Source organism: Nematostella vectensis, chromosome 13 (genome assembly GCF_932526225.1).
Source record: "Nematostella vectensis chromosome 13, jaNemVect1.1, whole genome shotgun sequence".
Lineage (NCBI taxonomy): Eukaryota > Metazoa > Cnidaria > Anthozoa > Actiniaria > Edwardsiidae > Nematostella > Nematostella vectensis.
In genome coordinates, this window is record NC_064046.1 from 12,623,145 (window position 1) to 12,646,446 (window position 23,302).

A 23,302-nucleotide genomic window follows, 5' to 3' on the forward strand; every position below is an offset into this window, starting at 1 on the left:
AGACATAATAAGAAAACATTGGGGGTGGGGCAAGCCCCGTCACTACGTGCCCCCAGTGCCCCACCCATAATGCACGACGCGAGTGCAACTTGACAATTAACCACAATATAAACAGAGCGGTCGATCGGTCAGGACTTGGCTAGAGGAAAGCCAACTAAAAGCTGCTTGGAATTTGTGCTGTATAGAACATACGTGCATATGATTTCATATCTATCAGGCCGCTCTTTTTTCCTGATTATAGATTTGTTTTCACGCTATGCGCTTTTCTCCGCATCTGACGAAAAAATCCCCACGAAATCCCATCCAGCAACAAAAAATTAATATCACATGCATAACGCTACTCTTTCCCTACCCCTCCCCCATAGTAAAACAAATTATTTTTTCCATATAGTTATGTCTCCTTGAGTCTTCTAAAGTTCTATTAGCAACTATTGCCAGAGTACTTAAGTAGATTCGAAAATACAACAGACTAACTTGTGTATCCTCCTTCCATTCTCGTTTTGTGGTTTGTCAAAACTTGGACCATCCCATGCACACCCCCCCCCCCCTCCCCTCCCACAAAGGTTGAATTCTGTTTGGTCACGCGCTGTTCAAGATGTGACCCGTCTCGGAGAAATGTTTTGATTTCTTTCCTGGTGCAAAATCATCTTCTTTATCTCTGTAGATATGGCAAAGAAACACTATAACACAATTTAACAGTTAGATTATGTATGAGGATAGTGGTGATTCAACAGAAATCGCGTCTGGTCGAAATGAGCTCCTTTCTGGGAGATCCCTTTCTAGGACGCCACGCAAGATGCCGTCTCAATATTCTTCCTTACAACGAAGTATAAATTCTATCTCATCAGCCCAGTCAGCTTCACCTTCAGTCGACTCATCAATTCTCGAGTCGCTGACCTTGGAACAGAGGGATAAATTTACAGTAAGTTACAGTAAGGATGTCGAAGTGACAATTTTTTTTTCTGTTTCCTGCGTTGCGAACCAACTGATGTGTCGTCTGTTTTTAAGTTGTACAAAGTTGTGGTTAGCGATGGAGAAAGAGTCCCTTGGGTAATTTACCGAAGATACCAGGACTTTGTTCTTTTGAACAAAAAGGTAAGAGGTAACTAAAGGTTCTCGATCTGTGTTAATCGGCGAACAACAAACTTTAAACAAATCATGTGGTTGGATGCTCTATTGTTTTCTCGACTTTATGTAAGCATGCTCCTTTTAAATACTTAAGTATTTACTTAAGTATTTATGATGTGTGAAGATTGGCTCGGTTTTTTTGCTTTTTATGTGAACTAATTGATATTCTATTAAAGCTTGGTCGATTATTTCCACACTTTCGTCTTAACCTTCCTCCAAGACGAATCTTCCGCGATAACTTCGATAAAGGTACGGTATACACATGAAAAAGAACATATAAGCTTAACTTAGGTAAATTATGTGTACTTTGATTAAAAAACGCAATAAACTAAGTGTACTTTGGTTTATAAACGGAAAAAATCCTCTACAAACTATATTTTATTCAAATAACGTTTCTCTTATTTACCATGTTTCGTGTTACGTATAATAATCATGCGACCTACTCATGCGACCCGGGTAATGTTACGGTCACATGCATTCCAACGATAACTTACACGTGACCAGTTTAATTGATAAGTCTGCATTTTTTTCAAAAACGTAAAGTTAGGAATTCACTATTTAATTTGCATCAATTAAAATTGACCATAGAACCTTTCATGAAGTATTTTTATGTTTGCCAACAGATTTTATTGAGAGGCGCCAGCATGGTTTGGAGGAGTTTATGAGAAATGTCCTAGGTCATAGAGATCTTCTCCAAAGGTTTGTCGTAATTACACATTACTCTGTATTCTTGCCTTTAAGGTGCATAGCTATGGCATATATCGCTTCAGGGAGGGAGAGGGGGGGGGGCATGTGCAGCCTCCTGTGACACTGAAAGACCTAAATCTTAGAATATCTCCTAAAAGTGTTCATGCCGGCCAGTGCACCCCTCATCAGCGAATCCTGGCTACACAGGGATCTGTAGAAGGACAAGGGTGTTGCATGCATCTCCCATCAATTCACCTCCCCCCATTTTTTTCTTCTAAAATTTTAAGGAAATGACCAGAAGGGTGTAGCTACCTCCAGTCCCTTGTATTGTGCATCCCTCCCCTCCCTCTGATATTCTCTTTCCCTTTTTATTAGGGATAAAACCCCAGAATTGTTTGATTTATGTCAGGTTGGAGCTGGTATTCTTTTGAGGGGATAATGAAGAAATCTTCCTTTTGTTTTTCCCACTAAATAAACTCTTAGCTGCCAGTCTCTTACCATTTTGGTGATAGATGTCAAATTGTCCAATTCAAATTGAAATTCATTGGAATGAAATTGGATGAGTTATTGTTTTATGTTTGTTTTTCTTAGTCCTCCTGTGACAAAGTTCTTCAGGTTTGACAATCCTCCTAGACCAGATGAGAGCTTGGAGGCCAGTCAAGTAAGATCAGTTAAACGCACCTGCCATTTCCATCCCTTGAAACCCACATCCTCCTTTACTATCCTTTCATCTGCTACCTCATCCTTGCGGTATAAGTCTCATAATTTATTTCATGTGTATCCCCTCTAATTCCCCAGTCCCCTGTTACTAGCAATAACAAACTGTCTTCTGCTTACCATTTCAATTCCATGTGATACACCTTACAGCTTAAACAGTAGTCTTGTAATGTAGTCATATAAATTAGTTCTCTTTATTTTTAGTCCTATGCCCAGTCCCTTGAGGTCTCTTTATCAAGCTTTCGACTGCAGATGCGTGAACAAAATGCAGAACTAAATAGTTTGAAAACAGAGCTGGCAAGAGTGAAGTACCACAAGGATGAAAATCATGACTTGGCATCACATTTTCAGAAACAGCATGCATTCGTAGAGGAAGCCACAAAGGTCAGAACTGTTTACCCTAACAGGTTTTGAAACACAACATGAGAAGTTATTTTTATTGTAACGCTAGATCACACTTGGCTGCAATAATGAAATAGGTATACAAATGTTCCCATTTTGCATGTCTAGTATGTTAAAACCATTCCCTTTCCATTTAGGCTTTAAAGGAACAGCTCAGCATCTCACAAGAAAATGAAGCAAGAACCAAAGAAGAGTTGGAGAGATTAAAAGAAGAAATTAAAGCCGAAAGAGCATCTGCACAGGCTGGTAGAGTCCTTGAGAGAAGGAACAGGGAACTGGCAATGAGAAATGACATGCTACACTTCCGCCAATCACAGGACGATGTGGATAGCAATGTCAGTGGACTGGTAACAGCTATCAGCCAATTACCCAAGGTTAATGTTGATGTTGGAGGAAAGAAGTTTGGTGAGTGTGATGCTTCTCAGATAAGGACACTAAAATGGAGATCCTGTCTCTTCAAGCTGCACTGCATTGAACTGAAGGGATGTAAAAGAACCACTGGGGTTGCAATAAATCCTCTGGCAGTGACCAACTCTAATGACAGTGCTTACTAACATATGTTAGAAAACTGTATATTCGGTAAAATATGCTACCCTCGATAAACAAAGATTACGAAGTCAAAGACAATTGAAAAAAAAGCATGACCCATCCCTACTTTTCTAATTTTGTATTTATCTGCTGTGACAATGCTCATAACTCCCCCTTCTTTTACGGCTCTTACTCATTATGGTTGGTTCTAGAGCTGAAAGCTGGTGATGAGATGGCAGACCATGTGCATAACTTATCTAAGGTATATGAAACTGTGTGTAAGGGTAGATTGCCGTAGTGCCTTAAGCTTTTTTTAAGAGAGGGAGGGGAAGTGTTGATATGGATACATGACTTACAGTCGAAGCTATCTGAGCGACCGCTCTCATAAGCGACCAGCCCCGATAATGACCACGATCACGAATCACCGATTGAATTGTCACACAAACTCTGTAATTTTAAGCTATCGTAAGCGACCAACTTATCAGTGCGACCAGCTCCGTTAACGACCACAATTTCAAAACACCAACTAAGATTTTCTTTTATTTTTAAAGCTGCATTGTCACCATTTTACTTCCGGTCGATTACGTAACAATCTCCGATGATTTTTAACGGGAAACGCGAAAAATATTTCAAAATATTGAAAGCAGTGTGTTTATTGGAAGTTTTTTTGAGGATGTGATTGATAATTTAGAGCGGATGGCCTGTTTAATATCTCGGATTTTAATAGATTCTTTTGTCTTTTAACGGTTGAGGTTTCCGTCGGACCTCCGGAAGTAAACTGGTGACAATGCGGCTTTAAGCTCTCGTAAGCGACCACAATGATTTTTGGCTTTACAACATCAGTCAACACCTGATAAACATCATATCCAATGCATGCTGAAATCACATATAAAGCAGAAATGTTGTAATGTTTCACAAAAGCTGCCTTTCCAGTAGACAACTATTAAAGAATTCCATAATTTCAATTTTCTAACTTCAATTTCAACCATTTCTTTGTCTCCAGAAAATGTGTAAATGCAAGGAATCTCTATTCCATTGCCAGCTCCACGATTTATCCTTTTTCCAGTTACAATAGCCATCCACTTGTTTGTTGCACGCTTTAGAAATCGGCTAACAAAAGACGCCATGCGATCGTCGTAGACGCAGAAGATATTCTCATGAGGAAAAGCTTAAGTCGTCGATATAAACGAGCATAATGAGCTAATTTGCGTAAAATCATAAAAAAACTCAATCAATTCTAAAACGCATGCTGCCTTAATGTGCCCATCCCTCAAGATTCATAAAACCTATTCAATATTTGTTTTCGAGCAATACTACTTGAAATATTTGCTTTAATCTGTATCTATGACGTCACTTTATGACATCACGGGGTAAAGTCATCATAATAGTCAGCACACTTTTGTTGGTCAACTTGGCAAATATCAGACCCTTATGACTTTCTACAAGGCTTTTATGCTATATTCCATTTTCCTTAGCAACAGATGTAGCACTATGTTAGACCTACTCTGATGATTTACTGTATGTGTTTGCAGGCACTGAAATCATCAAGGGAACAAATACAAAAAATCCACCGAAATGCTCTGGAAGTAAGTGTACTTCATCTCATAAATGTCATGAGATACGCCTTTCTAAGTGAGGTAGCCCAATATGCTGCAAGCTTATAATATGTAAAGTGTGTGCAGGGCCGTAGCAGGGGGTTAGGCACTGGGGGATGTGCCCCCCCTCCCAATATCTTTGAAAATTACAAGAGAATTACCAGAAGGGGCGTGGCTGTGCCCCCCACTATTTTCTTCACAATAGAAAACCTCTATTGTGCCCCCCCCAACTTATGCCGTCTGCTCTGGTGTGACATTGTGTCGTTGCACCCTAACAACATGTAAAGTGTGTGACATTGTGTCGCTGCACCCATAATATATAAAGTGTGTGGCATTTTGACGACATATTCTTTGTCGTGGTGGAGACGAAGTAGAGACTGACCTACGTTTATAGGATGATTTTGTGTATGTTTATTTGTTTTCGGGGTGCCTTCGAAAAATCTTAACAGATTTTTTAATATCAGCTATCACTCAAACTTTGAACTGGAACAGAATCAGTTTGATTTAGCAGAGCTCTATGACAAAAACACCTCTGCTTCTCATTGTTCCATATAAATCATGAAATAAAAAGAGATTAGGATAATGAAAAGAGTTTGAGTCAGCTGGAAGTTCCAGTTATCCAGGTTTTTAGTTATTAGGTTATTCTAGTAAAAAATGAAACTGAAACTTAATATGTCAATATTCAATTCAAATGGAATCTGAGTTACCCTTGTTCAAGCGAGGTTCCACTGTAATTCATGTTTTCAGATAAAAACGCTGATTTTATTATTCATTTACCATTTTCAGATGTATAGACAAGAAACCGAAGACTTAAAAGAGGAACTAGCAAGGTGTACATTTCAAGTGCAGGTAAAACACCACTTCCTTGGGCTTGTAGCCCTTGTAGCCATACTATAAGGGCTTGTAACCCTTGTAGCCATACTGTAAGGGCTTGTAACCCTTGTAGCCATACTATAAGGGCATGTAACCCTTGTAGCCATACTGTAAGGGCATGTAACCCTTGTAGCCATACTGTAAGGGCTTGTAACCCTTGTAGCCATACTATAAGGGCTTGTAACCCTTGTAGCCATACTGTAAGGGCTTGTAACCCTTGTAGCCATACTATAAGGGCATGTAACCCTTGTAGCCATACTGTAAGGGCATGTAACCCTTGTAGCCATACTGTAAGGGCTTGTAACCCTTGTAGCCATACTATAAGGGCTTGTAACCCTTGTAGCCATACTGTAAGGGCTTGTAACCCTTGTAGCCATACTATAAGGGCATGTAACCCTTGTAGCCATACTGTAAGGGCTTGTAACCCTTGTAGCCATACTGTAAGGGCTTGTAACCCTTGTTGCCATACTGTAAGGGCTTGTAACCCTTGTAGCCATACTGTAAGGGCTTATAACCCTTGTAGCCATACTGTAAGGGCTTGTAACCCGTGTAGCCATACTGTAAGGGCTTGTAACCCTTGTAGCCATACTATAAGGGCATGTAACCCTTGTAGCCATACTGTAAGGGCTTGTAACCCTTGTAGCCATACTGTAAGGGCTTGTAACCCTTGTAGCCATACTTTAAGGGCTTGTAACCCTTGTAGCCATACTGTAAGGGCTTGTAACCCTTGTAGCCATACTGTAAGGGCTTATAACCCTTGTAGCCATACTGTAAGGGCTTGTAACCCTTGTAGCCATACTGTAAGGGCTTGTAACCCTTGTAGCCATACTGTAAGGGCATGTTACCCTTGTAGCCATACTGTAAGGGTATGTAACCCTTGTAGCCATACTGTAAGGGCTTGTAACCCTTGTAGCCATACTGTAAGGGCATGTAACCCTTGTAGCCATACTGTAAGGGCTTGTAACCCTTGTAGCCATACTGTAAGGGCTTGTAACCCTTGTAGCCATACTGTAAGGGCTTATAACCCTTGTAGCCATACTGTAAGGGCTTGTAACCTGTGTAGCCATACTGTAAGGGCTTGTAACCCTTGTAGCCATACTGTAAGGGCTTGTAACCCTTGTAGCCATACTGTAAGGGCTTATAACCCTTGTAGCCATACTGTAAGGGCTTGTAACCCGTGTAGCCATACTGTAAGGGCTTGTAACCCTTGTAGCCATACTGTAAGGGCATGTAACCCTTTTAGCGATACTGTAAGGGCTTGTAACCCTTGTAGCCATACTGTTAGGGCTTGTAACCCTTGTAGCCATACTGTAAGGGCTTGTAACCCTTGTAGCCATACTGTAAGGGCTTGTAACCCTTGTAGCCATACTTTAAGGGCTTGTAACCCTTGTAGCAATACTGTAAGGGCATGTAACCCTTGTAGCCATACTGTAAGGGCTTGTAACCCTTGTAGCCATACTGTAAGGGCATGTAACCCTTGTAGCCATACTATAAGGGCTTGTAACCCTTGTAGCCATACTGTAAGGGCTTGTAACCCTTGTAGCCATACTGTAAGGGCATGTAACCCTTGTAGCCATACTATAAGGGCTTGTAACCCTTGTAGCCATACTGTTAGGGCTTGTAACCCTTGTAGCCATACTGTAAGGGCATGTAACCCTTGTTGCCATACTTTAAGGGCTTGTAACCCTTGTAGCCATACTGGATTCAAATAAGGTTTCCTAAGGACTGGTGTTACAGAATGTTATCATCGCATGTATTTTAAGATCAGCCTGCAAGCTCCATAGCCTTTTTTCTTCAGTTTTGATCTTGCTTACTTATTAAATTCTATCAATGTTTATAAGGCTTCTTGACATTAAGATTTGAATTTCTTATCAGTCAAGTATCCTATAGGTTTTACCTTCGGAAGTCCCCTCCCCCCCCTCCCCATAAGAAACTCTTTTTGTTGCCATTAAATTATATATTCAATACTTTTTCATAAATTTACCAAATTTTTTTTCAGTCGAGGATCTTAGAGACTGATGCACTGAAAGAGCAGCTATGCGCTCAGGAAGTCCGATTCAAGGAAGGACTGAAGGTGGGTGGTTATTCAAAACAAAAAATGCGCAAAAAATTCCTGAAAGAGAAAATAATGCTAAAACACGCAACTACAAAAAAATCCCTCCCCCTGTCACCCTCTTATGTTTTCCGGCGGCGTAGCCAGGATTTTTAACAGGAGGGGGCCCGCCCTTTCAAGGCATTTTCTCCTGTGTTTTAGATTGTCCCATACATTTACTTTATTTTTCGCTGCTAGAAAGGAGGGGAGGCTGACCCCCTGGGCCACCCCCCTGGGCCACCACCCTGGCTACGCCCCTGTTTTCTTACATTAAAATTAAATTTTTTTTTCTTTTTATCATTCAAGGCACAGGACAACTACATTAAAACTCTGCGTCACAAGTACTCGGACCTACAGCAGTACGTGACGTCAACAGAAGAGGTAAGGCTATCATCAGTCTTATTAAAACAAAATAAAAAAAACGCTTTAGCTCTGGAATATAGGAAAAGGTCATTATTTATTGGGGCTGCTAAGTTGATTTTTTTTCCGTTAAAAAATCAAAATTAAAAAAGGTCCTCCCCCAGAACAAAAAGGTGCTAAATCCATCAACTTCTTCCATGTAAACTTTCGCTCGTATTGTTACTTTTTCTTGAAATATAGTCAAGTCGTGAGATGCTTTTTACAGGAGAAACCAAAAAATTATGACCGTATAAATACTCTCGCTACCGTTCCGTGCTGTACAAAAAAGTGGGATTGGGGACTCACTTTGTCACGAAAAAAATGTTTTATTTTTTTTTGTGTAAATGTGTAACCATTGTCACTAGGAGCGCCGACACAAGACTCCGTTAAGGGTCGATTACAGTTCCACATGTCGAAACAAGACATTCTTGACGACTGTTTTGTTTTGATATTCTAATTATGATATGCTTGTTGTACGCCTCGTAGCTGTTGGTTATGTGCAAGCTTTTTCGTTTCAGAAATATTTCTACTCCCTTGTTATCGGTGTCAAGTTGAACATGGCGGTTTGCGGTCATCGGATCGATCAGATCAACCAACTCAAACCAATGGTATGCACATTTAATTTGATTCTCTATTCATTCGACTAGACTTGTGTTTTTGCTCTATTTATTGGCTCAAACCAATGTTACACGCATTTTAGGCAATGATACACGCATTTAAGCTATGATACACACATTTTAGGCAATGATACACGCATTTAAGCTATGATACACACATTTTAGGCAATGATACACGCATTTTAGGAAGTGATACACGCATTTTAGGCAATGATACACGCATTAGGCAATGATACACGCATTTAAGCTATGATACACACATTTTAGGCAATGATACACGCATTTTAGGAAGTGATACACACATTTTAGGCAATGATACACGCATTTTAGGAAGTGATACACGCATTTTAGGCAATGGTACACGCATTTTAGGCAATGATTCACGCATTTTAATCGATGGTACACGCATTTTAGGCAATGGTACACGCATTTTAGGCAATGATACACGCATTTTAGGCAATGGTACACGCATTTTAATCGATGGTACACGCATTTCAGGCAGTGATACACGCATTTTAGGCAATGATACACGCATTTTAGGCAATGATACACTTAAGGCAATGGTACGCGCATTTTAGGCAATGATTCACGCATTTTAGGCAATGATTCACGCATTTTAGGCAATGATACACGCATTTTAGGCAATGATACACGCATTTTAGACAATGCACGCATTTTAGGCAAGGTACACGCATTTTAGCCATTAGTACTTGCATTTTAGCCAAAAATAAACGCATTTTAGGCAATGATACACGCATTTTAGGCAATGATACACGCATTTTAGGCAATGGTACACGCATTTTAGGCAATGATACACGCATTTTAGGCAATGATACACGCATTAGGCAATGATACACGCATTAGGCAATGATACACGCATTTTAGGCAATGATTCACGCATTTTAGGCAATGATTCACGCATTTTAGGCAATGATACACGCATTTTCGCCAATGATACGCACATTTTCGCCAACGATAAATGCATTTTAGGCAATGATACACGCATTTTAGGCAATGGTACACGCATTTTAGGCAATGATACACGCATTTTAGGCAATGATACACGCATTTTAGGCAATGATACACGCATTTTAGGTAATGATAAACGCATTAGGCTATAGTCACGCATTTTAGCCACTGGTACACGCATTTCAGCCAATGGTACACGCATTTTAGGCAATGGTACACGCATTTTAGGCAATGGTACACGCATTTTAGGCAATGATACACGCATTTTAGGCAATGATACACGCATTTTAGGCAATGATACACGCATTTTCGCCAATGATACACGCATTTTAGGCAATGGTACACGCATTTTAGGCAATGATACACGCATTTTAGGCAATGATACACGCATTTTAGGCAATGGTACACGCATTTTAGGCAATGGTACACGCATTTTAGGCAATGATTCACGCATTTTAGGCAATGATACACGCATTTTAGGCAATGATACACGCATTTTAGGCAATGATACACGCATTTTCGCCAATGGTACACGCATTTTAGGCAATGATACACGCATTTTAGGCAATGATACACGCATTTTCGCCAATGATACACGCATTTTAGCCAATAATAAACGCATTTTAGCCACTGATACACGCATTTTAGCAAATAATAAACGCATTTTAGGCTATGATACACGCATTTTAGCCAATAATAAACGCATTTTAGGCAATGGTACACGCATTAAGGCTATAGTCAGGCATTTTAGGCAATGATACACGCATTAGGCAATGATACACGCATTAGGCAATGATACACGCATTTTAGCCAATAATAAACGCATTAGGCAATGGTACACGCATTTTAGGCAATGATTCACGCATTTTAGGCAATGATACACGCATTAGGCAATGATACACGCATTAGGCAATGATTCACGCATTTTAGGCAATGATACACGCATTAGGCAATGATACACGCATTTTAGCCAATAATAAACGCATTAGGCAATGATACACGCATTAGGCAATGATACACGCATTTTAGGCAATGATACACGCATTAGGCAATGATACACGCATTTTAGCCAATAATAAACGCATTAGGCAATGATACACGCATTAGGCAATGATACACGCATTTTAGGCAATGATACACGCATTAGGCAATGATACACGCATTAGGCAATGATACACGCATTTTAGGCAATGATACACGCATTAGGCAATGATACACGCATTTTAGGCAATGATACACGCATTTTAGGCAATGATACACGCATTTTAGGCAATGATACACGCATTAGGCAATGATACACGCATTAGGCAATGGTACACGCATTAGGCAATGATACACGCATTAGGCAATGATACACGCATTAGGCAATGATACACGCATTAGGCAATGATACACGCATTAGGCAATGATACACGCATTAGGCAATGATACACGCATTAGGCAATGATACACGCATTAGGCAATGATACACGCATTTTAGGCAATGATACACGCATTAGGCAATGATACACGCATTAGGCAATGATACACGCATTAGGCAATGATACACGCATTAGGCAATGATACACGCATTAGGCAATGATACACGCATTAGGCAATGATACACGCATTAGGCAATGATACACGCATTAGGCAATGATACACGCATTAGGCAATGATACACGCATTAGGCAATGATACACGCATTAGGCAATGATACACGCATTAGGCAATGATACACGCATTAGGCAATGATACACGCATTAGGCAATGATACACGCATTAGGCAATGATACACGCATTAGGCAATGATACACGCATTAGGCAATGATACACGCATTAGGCTATAGTAACGCAGTGGCTGAATGAGGGGTAGCCGCTCAAGGTCTTGCGTCAGCTAAATTAGCTGTAGCTCTTAATTTTTTTAAATATCGCGAGAAAATGCTACCTTGACGAACAAATGACCTTCTAATCTTAATTAAGATAGAAGAAACATTTATCGATGAATCGATGTCTTTGAAATAAATAAAAAATCCCCTTACTTGTGTACAGTAGGACAACGCTGCTTTCGGTGACACGCAAGTGTTACGCATATTAAAGTAAGCCGGTGACACAAATTCTAATATTATAGTCCAAAAGTTGTTAATGTTCTTATGAAAACAAAATCGGAAATTACAAATTCTAATGTGTCTTATTATCTACCCTCTTCGTTCTCTGTACACAGCTGAAACCTCAGCATTCCCGTAGAAGGAAGTGGGCCCCGGCCTCCCGCTCACGGTCTTGTAAATACTAAATGAGCTTCCCGGCATGCACCTATTTCATAAAAGGTTGCACTCGAGAATCAATGTGTCGTAGCCCGCGGGGGTTCATGGGTAGCTTATAAACGGCCGAATCTTGTATTTGAAAGCCATGGGAATGTCCATAAAAACATAAACAAGAGTTCTACAGCTTTTGAAACCTGTATTTGTATTTTATCCACGCTTATTTGCTTATTTACTTGATACCCATGAAGCACTGCGGGTTACGATACACAGATTCTCGGAGTGCAACCTTATTTGAAATAGGCATATACTTCATAGGGAACGATAAAAGGGCCTGACACTCGGGCTATTATTCTGTTTGAATTCAATCTGTTAAATGGCAAAAAAAAGCATTTAACTTCCTCTCCCTATAATTATCCTTCGGAAGATGTTTACAATTGCGTTGCTTTTGTTACTAGGCGTTATTTGAGCGAGTGCGGAATCACGGAATCGCAATCGAACACTGGCCAAGCTGGGTGTCACGTGAGCTCGCGACAGCTTCCGCCAATAGCGAAGACTTACAGTGACTGTCACGTGATCTTGAGACAGCCTCATTTCTAGGTGTTAGCTATATTGGTCTATAGGGGAAAAGTGTGTACCGCCGCTAAACCCTCCGCCCCAAACGAAAGATGTACTGGTTTTTGGTTTTTTACTACTCCATTTTAATTTTGATAAAAAAAATCGTACACGTACGTTACTGTCGAATCCGTTGTATCGCGACGTCGAATCCGTTGTATCGTGACCCGCGTTTCCAAAACACGATTTGTTTTGGTTTTCTGTTCCGTCTGTAAAACCATTCTGAGCCAATAAAAGTCTCGCTTTGTGCACTTCCCTGGCTATCCTCTGGACGACAACTGCACCAGGCGAGAGATGGCAAGAATCTGATTGGCTTAGAATAATTCGACTGGCGGAACAGAAAATACAAATTGATGTTTTAAAAATTCGGCGTCGCGATACAACGGATTCGACAGTAAGATAATTTTTCACTCTATATTGGTATTTAATTTGAGTAGAGGGGGGCACCACTAGTTAGTTGTTTCTAGTAGAGTGGTTTTCAAAAACCAGTGAAATACTATCTAGTTTATTTAGTACTAATACACTGTTATCTCTTTGTTCTCTTTTCTTCTGGCTTGACTGTTACACTTTAACATTTTGTTGCACGGGATTTTGAAAACCACTCTATGTGTGATGTTACATACTGGTGGGGAAAATCCGGGGAACATTGATGTGGGTAAAGAGGGTTTTATACAATCATGGTTTTTATCGTTGAAAGGACACAACTCAACGTAGTTTGATTATATCATGTAGATATTTTATAAAATGATTTTGCATGCCATTATTGTAAATATATATGTGACAAGCATAAAAACAATTTTACGCAGGGTCTTTTTTTTTTTGCTTTCGCGCCACTCTCTTGATTACTAAAAGTATTCGCGAAATCAAAGTGACTGATAAAGCAGGGGGGGCTGGGGGCTTTCAGTGAAACGAGTGGGAGGCGCGAATCGCCCCTTCGGGCCTCCCAGCCCCGTCTTAGGCTTGGGAGGGGCGCTGGGTCCCTCCGACCCCCCCAGCCCCATTCCAGGCTGGGGGCTTTCAGTGACACCGAAACGCGTTTCGCGTAGATTAATAATTGCTGATTATTAATCTACGTCGGGACCACTTCGCGTAGATAAATAATTAGCAATGGTTAGCAATCATTAATCCGCTGTCTATCAACAGCAGCGGGATTGGGGCCTTTCATAGAAACGAGTGGGAACCTTGCAATTAGACCCTCGTCTGTCCTGTAGTATATATACATCTGCACATGTGCATAGCATTGGGTTCGGCCGCCACCCTACGGAGCGCGGAATAACCGTTTTTCGGCCGTAAATTCAAAGCCGCTAGCGTGGCGTTTAAACCTGAGTTTTACTCGAACACGCTCCCGAACTCCTCGCGAATTTCTCGCAGCCTCTTTTTCATCTTTTCTCGTGTCTCCAGGGAGGGCCCTTTCCTGCTTTTTTTCTCACACGATGCGAGGCCGTGTCGAGCTCTGATAGCGGCCTTGAGCGCGTAGTATCTCTCTTGCTCCCGAAGTATTAGCCGAAACTCTTCGTCTGAGATATACCCGTCTTGCAGAGCCTTAAGAGACCAGCTCGCTGATCGAGGTTTTCTTACTCTCCGCTAAAACCGTCGTGTCTTCGTGTTTAGCCACCCTGCTCGTAAGACCCCTAGAGACTATCCCCGCGCCCACGATACCGACCAGCCCAGCGACCCCTGCCAGCGGACCGCCGATCAGAACCCCTATCCCACTCAAGGAGACCCCCACCCCGGCGCTGGAAAGCGCCCCTGCAGCGATGCCGGATGCCACAGACACAGCATGGGTAACGGCAAAGGCGCGCTTATACTTTTTCCGCACCTGTCGATGATGCGTTGTCTCGTTGTCTAGAACCGCCTGAGTGTCACATAATTTCTGGAGTCGGAAGCTTTGCACGTCGCCGCCGATGCTTGCCGGAACGGCAGGCGTCATGTGCGTACCCTTCGGGGGGGCAAACACTGGGAAGCGAGGGGTATATGGCACCACTGCTAACGTCGCTGTTTGCCATGCTTGTTATGTCGGACCTAGGTTAGCTCTAATACGAGGCGAACAGGCTTGCCCTTAAAGTCCACCCGTCTACCGCGGTCATCCTTGATTCATATTTGGATACTCCAGACGAACTCAGAGGAAGATGCTGCGGCACAAACGGGGATGTCGGGTTCATAGACGACTTTCTCGTGCGGCCTCCCGCGGGTTTCTAAGCAAGCGAGAACGTTTGAAGGCTCGCCTAAGGAGAGGCATTGCGTGCGGTCTACGATATCGCAGCAGATGTAGAGGGCCTCTATTTTCGGCAAAGCCACCTTAAGTGGGGGCCCCCCCAAGGGCAGTGCGAGGCCCCGCTCTTCCAACTGATCGTCTTTAGCCTCTAGACGAAACAGTGCGCAAAGCTCGGCATTCAGGAACGCAACGCCACTGGACATAAGCGCGATCTTCCCGGTGAGGGGATCCAGCTTCGCGGTCAGAATCTTGCTTTCAGCGCGGTTGATCGTTTCCACGATGGACTCGGCCGTGTGGTGCCCGGCTGGCAGAGTAGCGACGGGCGGGAGGGCGGCTTTAGTCGTTATCTGATGCTCCCGCTCGAGATTTTACCAGCTGTTAAACAGCGAGCATGCGGAGCGCCACGAAGCGTGGGCGCCTTATCGGTCGCTCGAAGAAGAGCGTCTGTTCGCCTTTGGTGAGCACAGTATGTAGGACCACCATTGTGTTGAACACAGCCCGCCTTCGTGTTTAATAGGACTGAGCATGGATTGGGAAGGCTGGCGGATGCTGAACGAGGAGGCGGTTGCCCGAAGGGAGGTGGAAGAGACGAAGAAGGCGGCAACTGCGGCGGGAGCCTCTATAGCCGAACATATCAAACACGCTATAGCCGAACAAGTCAAACGCGCAAAACCCGGTTTCCCTAGGTCTTTATCCCTCGCGCAAAAGCTACTCTACGCCGTGCCCGCGACCCCCGTGGAGAGCACGGCCTCAGACATCACCCCACTACTCACGCAGCTAGAGATACACGTGGCTGAGGACAAATCATTCACGACTAAGGTCCGAGACATATTCAAAGAGACAGTAGTCACGCACAAGTCCGCCAAGGAGCCTCGCCGGTGGCTATCGGAGCCTTCCTATGGGTACTGGCCACAGCAACTCAACTTTGCGGTCTGGTGCGCAACCGCCGGATGCGGGGTGTCCCTAACCGACCCCGCTTTCGCCACGCTCCCCTCTGTCATCAGGGGGTTTCTAAGGTTTCACGTCTACTTTACCACGCGGAGGATACTCTACGAGCTCGGCGCCCCCTGCCTGGCGACAGCCCGTTCACGCAAAAAGGTAACCCCTGCAAGACTACGAAAAGTCGAGAGAAATGGTAGGCAAGGCCCTGACTCACGACGACGTCAAACGCATGAGCGCCGAGGAGGTGAGGAAGTACGAGAAGCGATACGAGACCGCTCTAGCCAGCCGGACTACAGACGCCCTGGCAGACAGCTTTCTGAAGCTTACGACCAAGCTAGTAGGCATGGCGCTGCCGATAGACAGTGTGGTCGATCTTCACAATGACCTAGTGTCCGACTACATCATCAACAACGAGCTCCGCACATTGTGCGGAAGCCTGTCTCTACGCTGCGGTCGTTTGATGGGTTTAGCCGTCGGGGCGTTAGCACGTCATGTAAACACCGCCGGAACGGCAAGCGCTGACACGCGGTGTCAACACGAGGTAGCAGTCGCGGACTCACCAGTGGTTTGCCCGCAAACGCACAGTGGCGAGTCTGCCATCCCAGAGTAGACGTTCATTTGAAGGCTTGCCACTTCTTCAGCAACCAATTAGTTGCATCACAAATGGGGGAACCTCAAGGAAGTACTAGTGCCCATCATCTCGCGGAACCTGACAAACAAGCTGCGGAACAAGCTGCTCATGAACCTGCACGTACGCCTTCGGCGTTGGCGGAGAGAATCACGAGCCCCGAACCACCCGCGACCCGACCTAAACACCCTGGGAGAGTCAAAGCTGGAAGGCGCTTGGCAGAGTGGAACCGACTTAACAGAGCGAAGAAAGAGACACTTCGTGTCGTGCAACACGTTGGGTCGCCGCTCGATAGCAAGCCGCAGGGACGCGAGGGCTTGCGCGCGCGCGCCGAAGGCATACACACACCAGTCCCGGAAAGCAACTCTGCTTGGTCGGCTAGCTCGGTTATCGGGGTCGCTGGTCTTCTAGTGTCATTGATCGGCCTCTACACACGTAGGCGGGAGCTAGCTGCCGCGTTCACTCGTACACCAGCTGTTAACCAGCGAGCTACCGAAGGTACCAACGACGTGACTCCGCCCGCGAGGCCGCCGCTGGCGGCCGCACAGCAGACCAAGGATCGACCGCTTGCCGCTCCGGCGACAGCGCTTCGCGCTCCCGGACAGTGCAAATCTCGACTGTTAGCAATGGAGTAAGCAGACATTTAAACACAAGGGCCCCACCCATATCCGCACGTCCGTGCATCGCAATGTCGACGACGCAGCAAAGCAAGATTACAAAGACCATACCGACGCCGCAGTCATAACCGGCCTCGTCGCCGATATCGGCTGGGTTGGGCGCAAGCTCTGCGCGAAGACTTCCCAAAGACCCCTCCGCGAACGCCATGAACTACGCAAAAATGACTGCCGCCGTTGCAGATGCTGTCGCTTTGAAGCGTTACCTTGAGGACCAGAAGATCCTGCCCATGTAGTAGTGTACTGTGGCACACTACTACATGTGTAGGCCACGTATTAGACTCGTGTTCATGTATGTACACGTACACACAGCATCACACACTACTCGATGGCCTCCATCGCGATTTTGGTTGGTGGCGCCGTCCTAAACGCGACTGCATTCGTTGGTGGCAACTACCTCGCAAAGTTCCTGTCGAACGATGAGAGCCCTGCCTTAGCTGAGAAGGAGAGGCACGACGAGGCCCTAGAGAAATACCAACAAGACTATGGACGATACCAACAGCGGCGACAAAATATCCTCGATTGGCAAGCGCAAAGTCGCGAGAGAGGGGCCCTCGCAAAGCAAAACTTCACCGACACTGACTACGCGCTCAAACTCTACAACCAGACCCGACCAAAACAATCCCTGGAGTCGATGCGGGCTCCTGAGCTGTCCGACTACTACATCCCCAGCAAAACGCAGAAAAACGCCGAGTTGGAGTACATTATTGGCGCCGGCGCTCTCGCCATGGGCTACACAGCTAGCCGCTTGCTGTGATGCAGCGGCCGTTCCGGCGCTGCAGCTGCCGTTCCGGCGCTGCATCTAGGTGGCCTTTTTCCATACTGCGCGTATACGCATGCGTATACGTATGCGTATACGTATACGTATAAGATGATTGCAGACCAGTTGTGGAGTGCTATGCACGAGGTAGCAGCCGTTGCTAAGCGAGTGACACCGAAGGTGCCGTCGATGGGTGTGTTATGTAGCTTTGGTGACATTGCTAACCGAAGCCTCGAGTTGTGGCGCGCAGACAGGGAGTGCGTTAAGAGGTTCGCCAATGTCGTTCTCCGAGGGCCTACCGACCTCAGAAAGACCACCTCGGCACTACCCGAGCAGACGGCAACCGCCTGTTGGAGACTGATACACATGTTGCAGTACATTGCCGACACGTAATGGCGGCGAAGCGCATGTCCGACGAAGAACTCGATGCGTTCCTTCGTCCCATATACTACGTAAGGGTGGCTTCCAGGTAGTGACCGCTCTGCATGCCAAACTTCCCAAGGGCTCAGCCTCCATAGATCGAGTGCGCAAGTGAGTAAGCTCGCAGCCCGTCGGGGGCTACACACAGACACCCCCTCCTCCGACTACCTACGCCCGCTTCTCGGAGCAGATACTAAACCGTATCCACCAGTCGGACCTGCTATTCTTGCCAAGTATGCCCTGTACAAGTATGCCCTGACTGTCGTTGACGTTGCTTCACGATATAAAGCCGCCCGCCCACTGAGGACTAAGAGCGCGGCCGTCGTCTCGGCGAACTCGCTGACATCTATGCAGAGGGACCTCTCACATGGCCTAAAGTCCTCATGGTTGATGACGGCACGGAGTTCAAGGGTGCTACCACAAAGCTCCTAACAGACCACAGGGTGGAGGTCCGACGGGCTGAGCCAGGGCACCACAGGAACCAAGCTTTCGCCGAGTCTTTCCATCGCTGGCTGGCACAGCGCCTATTTCGTGCGCAGTACTCGAAGGAGCTTGCATCCGGCGAGACAAACCGCGAGTGGGTTACTGCTTTGCCAATCGTCATCTCGGACATAAACGCAACGAAGACTCGCATGACTGGCTTTGCGCCTAAAGACGCCAAAAAGCTGAGGCGCGTGCCTCTCAAAGCCGAAAAGCCCCCCTTAGTGGTCCCCTTAGAGGTCGGAACGGAGGTGTACATCGCTGTAAACGAGGAAGACCTTCAAGACAAGGGCCGACGACGAGCGATGGACCCGTGGTGGACAAGCAAGGCATACCCAATACTAAAGAGGGTCATGGAGCCCGGACAGCCAGTGTTGTATTACACGGCGTACTCTAAGCACGGCGCGTTCGCAGTTGCGTAGCGTGACGCTAGCGCGACAAAAAATCTGTTGATCGCGCTAGCGTGATCAGCGCTTGTGCCTTCTATTGCAGCTAAGGCACGTGAGTCTGACATTCCACTTGTAGAGACCCTGACTGTCGTCCAGCCGGTCGATACTGAAGCATTGGGGATGGCTCTTGGTGTACCCCTGAAGCAGAAGCTGAGTGTCACAGACCGTGCACTTCTTTTCCGCGTCAGCAATCATGCCGAGTACGTGGTCTACCGTCAGAACGTGGTGCGGTCCCGTGTACTTTGTGCGACCCTTTTGCCTGTCGTCTATAGCGTATCGCTTGATTCGCGCCTGCAGTCCTGTGGGAACCAAGGCACCGGGGGTGTTATCGGGGGGGATCACGCGGACTATCTGGCCGGCGCGCCGCACGCGGGAGATGCCGGTGTATACAGCATTCGTGATCCAGCCCTCTAAGCTGTGGTCTATGATAAACAGACGTCTTGGAGTCTGGATAGTCTTGCCCTGCACCCGGTGGACTGTCCCCCAGCCCGCGTATTTCCACTCGAGGGGAAGCCCGTTAAGGACCGCGTCGAGAGGAACCTCGACTACCGTGCCTTTGTACGCGTCGACCTTCTCACCCCTTTTGCCTGGAACGGGCACTGGCCGCCCTTGCTTGCGATAACGATGCACGACGCTAGGATCGGGGTCAAAGCGGATGGTTGCTGGCAATCGGGGGTAGTTTTTCCTGTGGTGCTCTACCAATCGCTGCTGAACAAGAGCCCCCATCTTGTTGGTCGAGCACTCCCACATATCGCTTGGGTGGGCCTGCTCGATCGCCGCGTCGAACGCCACCCCATCCCACTCCTCTCGAAACACCTCAAGCTGTTGGGAATCTGGCTGACACAAAATCCGGCCCTTTATGTCGTGGAGCCTGGAGGAGGGCGCGGCAGAGCCGCAGTCGCTTTCCGCGGTCTTCACACAGGCAGCGGTAGTCGGACTCAAACCAGCGGATGTTCCCTTGTGCCCACTCCTTGAGCATATCGTGAGGCCCCTCTTTATCTCCCCAGGGCGGGACCTGCCCATAGTCGCCACAACACACTACCTGATACGGCCGCGTACCGAGATACCCTAGGATGGCGCGTAGCACTTTAGTCTGCACCTTACAGCACTCGTCAATGATGATTACTTCTGCGAGACGGTCGAGTTTGTTCCCCAGCTCGAAAGGTCTCCACTCCTCTATCGGCTTCTCCGCTGGTATGCAGAGGTGGTGGTGGTAGGTTTGAGCCTTCACCGCGAGGCGCGGGTTGTTGCGATGGTCGTGGGCGAGGTCGTTCTCGGGGGTGAGCACCACAACGTTGCGGCCGCGGAACATGCTCGCCGCCCACTCGGTCTTCCCCGATCCTCCTTGGCCGGCTAGATACATCTTTGCAGAGGTTGCGGCAGCTAGATCGCACGGCAGACTCGGCGCAGTGCTTGGCTCCCTGGCCAAGCTCCCCGACTTCTTCGGACCCCATGCCGCTTCGGGTCGCCACTCGTACCCAGGCTTCTTGTGGCGCCACTCTCCATACCTCGGATTTCGCTCCACGAGCTTGACACCAATGGGCACCGCCTTTGCGTATATGGCATCTGTGCACACTCGGAGTACGTCTTCGCGAGGGATCCGCCTCAACATGCGTTGCAACGCTATGTTTGTGTACGCCAAGACGAAGGCCCTGATATGGTACCATTGTGAGCGCCGGACACCGTCTTTGTATTGGATCAGATTAGCCCCGTCGGCATGCTCGAAGTTAAGTAAGTGGTCGGTGCCCGCAAGGAGGTTTGTCAGATACGCGGCTTCTTTTCGGTCGCGGACTACGATCGGGGACTCGTCGCCATGGCAAGCGCACTTGCCTACGAAACGGACAGCGAGATCTCGACCTTCAGGGTACTGCGAGTCTTCGCCGCCGGGGCGGCACGCGATGGAGTGGGGGAACTTGATGGAGTCCTTTTTTCCGACGCTATACAACACCTCCCTCGCAGTGGCCATGACGAGGTCACCCGAGTCTAACAGGTCCTTGAGCTCTGGCGTGGTGATTCAGCCCTCGTTTTGTTCCAAGAACCTCGCTCAATGGCCGTCCCACAATATCCGCGATACGATACACGTTCGTAGGGAAGCCGTATTTCCGTACCAAATCAATAGCGTCCGAGGCGCCGCCGAAGACACTGTCCTCGCATCCTAGGTACGCCGCACGCATGTCGATGTGCGCATGAGGCTGCGCCCCTAAGTTTTCCTTGCTATTCCACTCTTTGGACTCAACATGCGCCGCTCGCCAGACGTCTCTGTATTTAAGAGGCGTTGGCCTGATGTTCTCTCTTAGGGTCCACTTCTTGAAGCGATACCCTATTGCACCGCCCATCGAGTGCGTAGCTTCGGTGTACTCTTGGTAGGCTGGGTGATCATCAGGGAGCCATTGAGGATCATATCCTGTCTCGTCTGTAAACGTCCTATCGATAGCTGCTCCGTCCTGTCCCGATCGGTACAGTTTGCCTTCGTGCGTGACTATAACACGCCCACACAGCCAGATCCTCGTGCTTCTGTGGATCGCCCTGTTTATAAAGCGAATGAGCACCTCTCGCACTTTTGCCTTGCGCGTTTTTGTTGCGGCACTGGTTAGAGCCCTCTCCTGACATAACGAACGAAGCTCCCCCTCAGCCTCGAAGTCTAGGCCGTGGACGCTCGCGATCGCAGGTGGTTCAGTCGGAAGCTCCGCCCAGGCGTGGTTATTGTGGCAAGGGATGCGGATTTGTGTGTACCCCCTCTCGTACTTCCCCGAGTCCCACATAACGTTTCTCAGGGCGTCCACGGCTACCAGCTTTATCTCAAGCTTCTTTTCCATCTCAAAGAGGTCTTCTTTGGTGCATCCCGTAGTGGCCAGCTTCTTGTCATATCGCTCGAGGATCTTGCCTCGTGTCTTGGTTAGACCAAGGGAAAGCGAGGTGCCGCGATTCCTCAAGAAGTCGGCAACATAGCTCACAACACAGTTAGCGAAGGCGTCACTCCCCTCTCGCTCAAACATTGGCCCAGGCTCCCCGTTTTGCTCAGGTAAGGGTTAAGCCCGTATCTCACGTAGACGAGGTACTCTCGTCCTTTCTCCCAAATACCCGCATCGATGCCTTCCAGGGCGCCGACTGCGATTTTGTCCCCTCTTTTGACTAACGACCCACCAATATTGTGCTCCGAGCGCCCTTCCTCCTCCGTGATTGGCGCCAATGGCTCTGCGGGGGCCTTACCAACGACCGTGAAGAGCCTGTAACGCCGGTCGGGGTCTACCATCTCGAGCACCAGTGGCAGCACTGCGTTTGCCCTCAGAGACTCTCGCTCGTGCGAGACCCACCACACCGAGCCGTCGTCATTAATATCAGGCCCCGCATAACCGGCTTTAGAGCAATGACACCTGCTCCACCAAGATCTCGTATCTCATGGTAAACACCGGCGCTTATGTCTTGGCCCCGAAGAGTGGCACCCACGCTTGGGAACCGAAGATGGGCGCCGCCGACGAGGAGAGAGTAGTACTCCTCGGGGTCTAAGCCCTCTGGGCCCTCTTGCCGCCGTTCCAGCAGCAATGGGTCGAACTCGCGCCAGACTTCTTCTCGCCGCGAGCTCGCCGGCGTGAGCGGCTTAAGCAGCTTGCGCTTGGCATCCCCGGGGATGCCCTCGTCCAGGATGTTCTGGACCAGCCCTGCCAGTACGGCGGGCGCCTCTTTGTCAGGCATGCTATTGAGAATCTCCTCTATGTAAGCGTCCATGTTTGGATATACCTTGTGCCACCCAGTCTCTAATTGCCCGTATCACAGCCGGCGGGACGAGTGTTTGGGTATGCCTTGTGCCACCCAGTCTCTAACTGCCCGTATCACAGCCGGCGGGACGAGTGTTTGGGTATGCCTTGTGCCAC

General features: G+C 47.0%; 1 protein-coding gene across 1 annotated transcript; it reads left to right on the forward strand.

Moving 5' to 3' along the window:
• The first annotated feature begins 574 nt into the window (after window positions 1–574).
• Window positions 575–12,976, forward strand: LOC116603318 (sorting nexin-4). Its single transcript, XM_032364360.2, has 14 exons — window positions 575–922; window positions 1,009–1,095; window positions 1,305–1,377; window positions 1,752–1,827; window positions 2,407–2,476; window positions 2,737–2,916; window positions 3,072–3,339; window positions 3,675–3,724; window positions 4,995–5,048; window positions 5,844–5,906; window positions 7,930–8,004; window positions 8,329–8,403; window positions 8,940–9,029; window positions 12,706–12,976. Exons 1-14 carry the CDS (start codon window positions 707–709, stop codon window positions 12,811–12,813), a joined length of 1,485 nt encoding a protein of 494 aa, XP_032220251.1. The 5' UTR covers window positions 575–706; the 3' UTR covers window positions 12,814–12,976.
• Window positions 12,977–23,302: the final 10,326 nt, after the last annotated feature.

Excerpts from the sequence above, each read along its gene's own strand:
- LOC116603318 (XM_032364360.2), top strand. The coding sequence starts at position 707 with ATGTATGAGGATAGTGGTGATTCAACAGAAATCGCGTCTGGTCGAAAT. Across the intron at positions 5,907-7,929 it reads GGTGTACATTTCAAGTGCAG|TCGAGGATCTTAGAGACTGA; the intron begins GTAAAACACCAC and ends ATTTTTTTTCAG. Across the intron at positions 8,005-8,328 it reads GATTCAAGGAAGGACTGAAG|GCACAGGACAACTACATTAA; the intron begins GTGGGTGGTTAT and ends TTATCATTCAAG.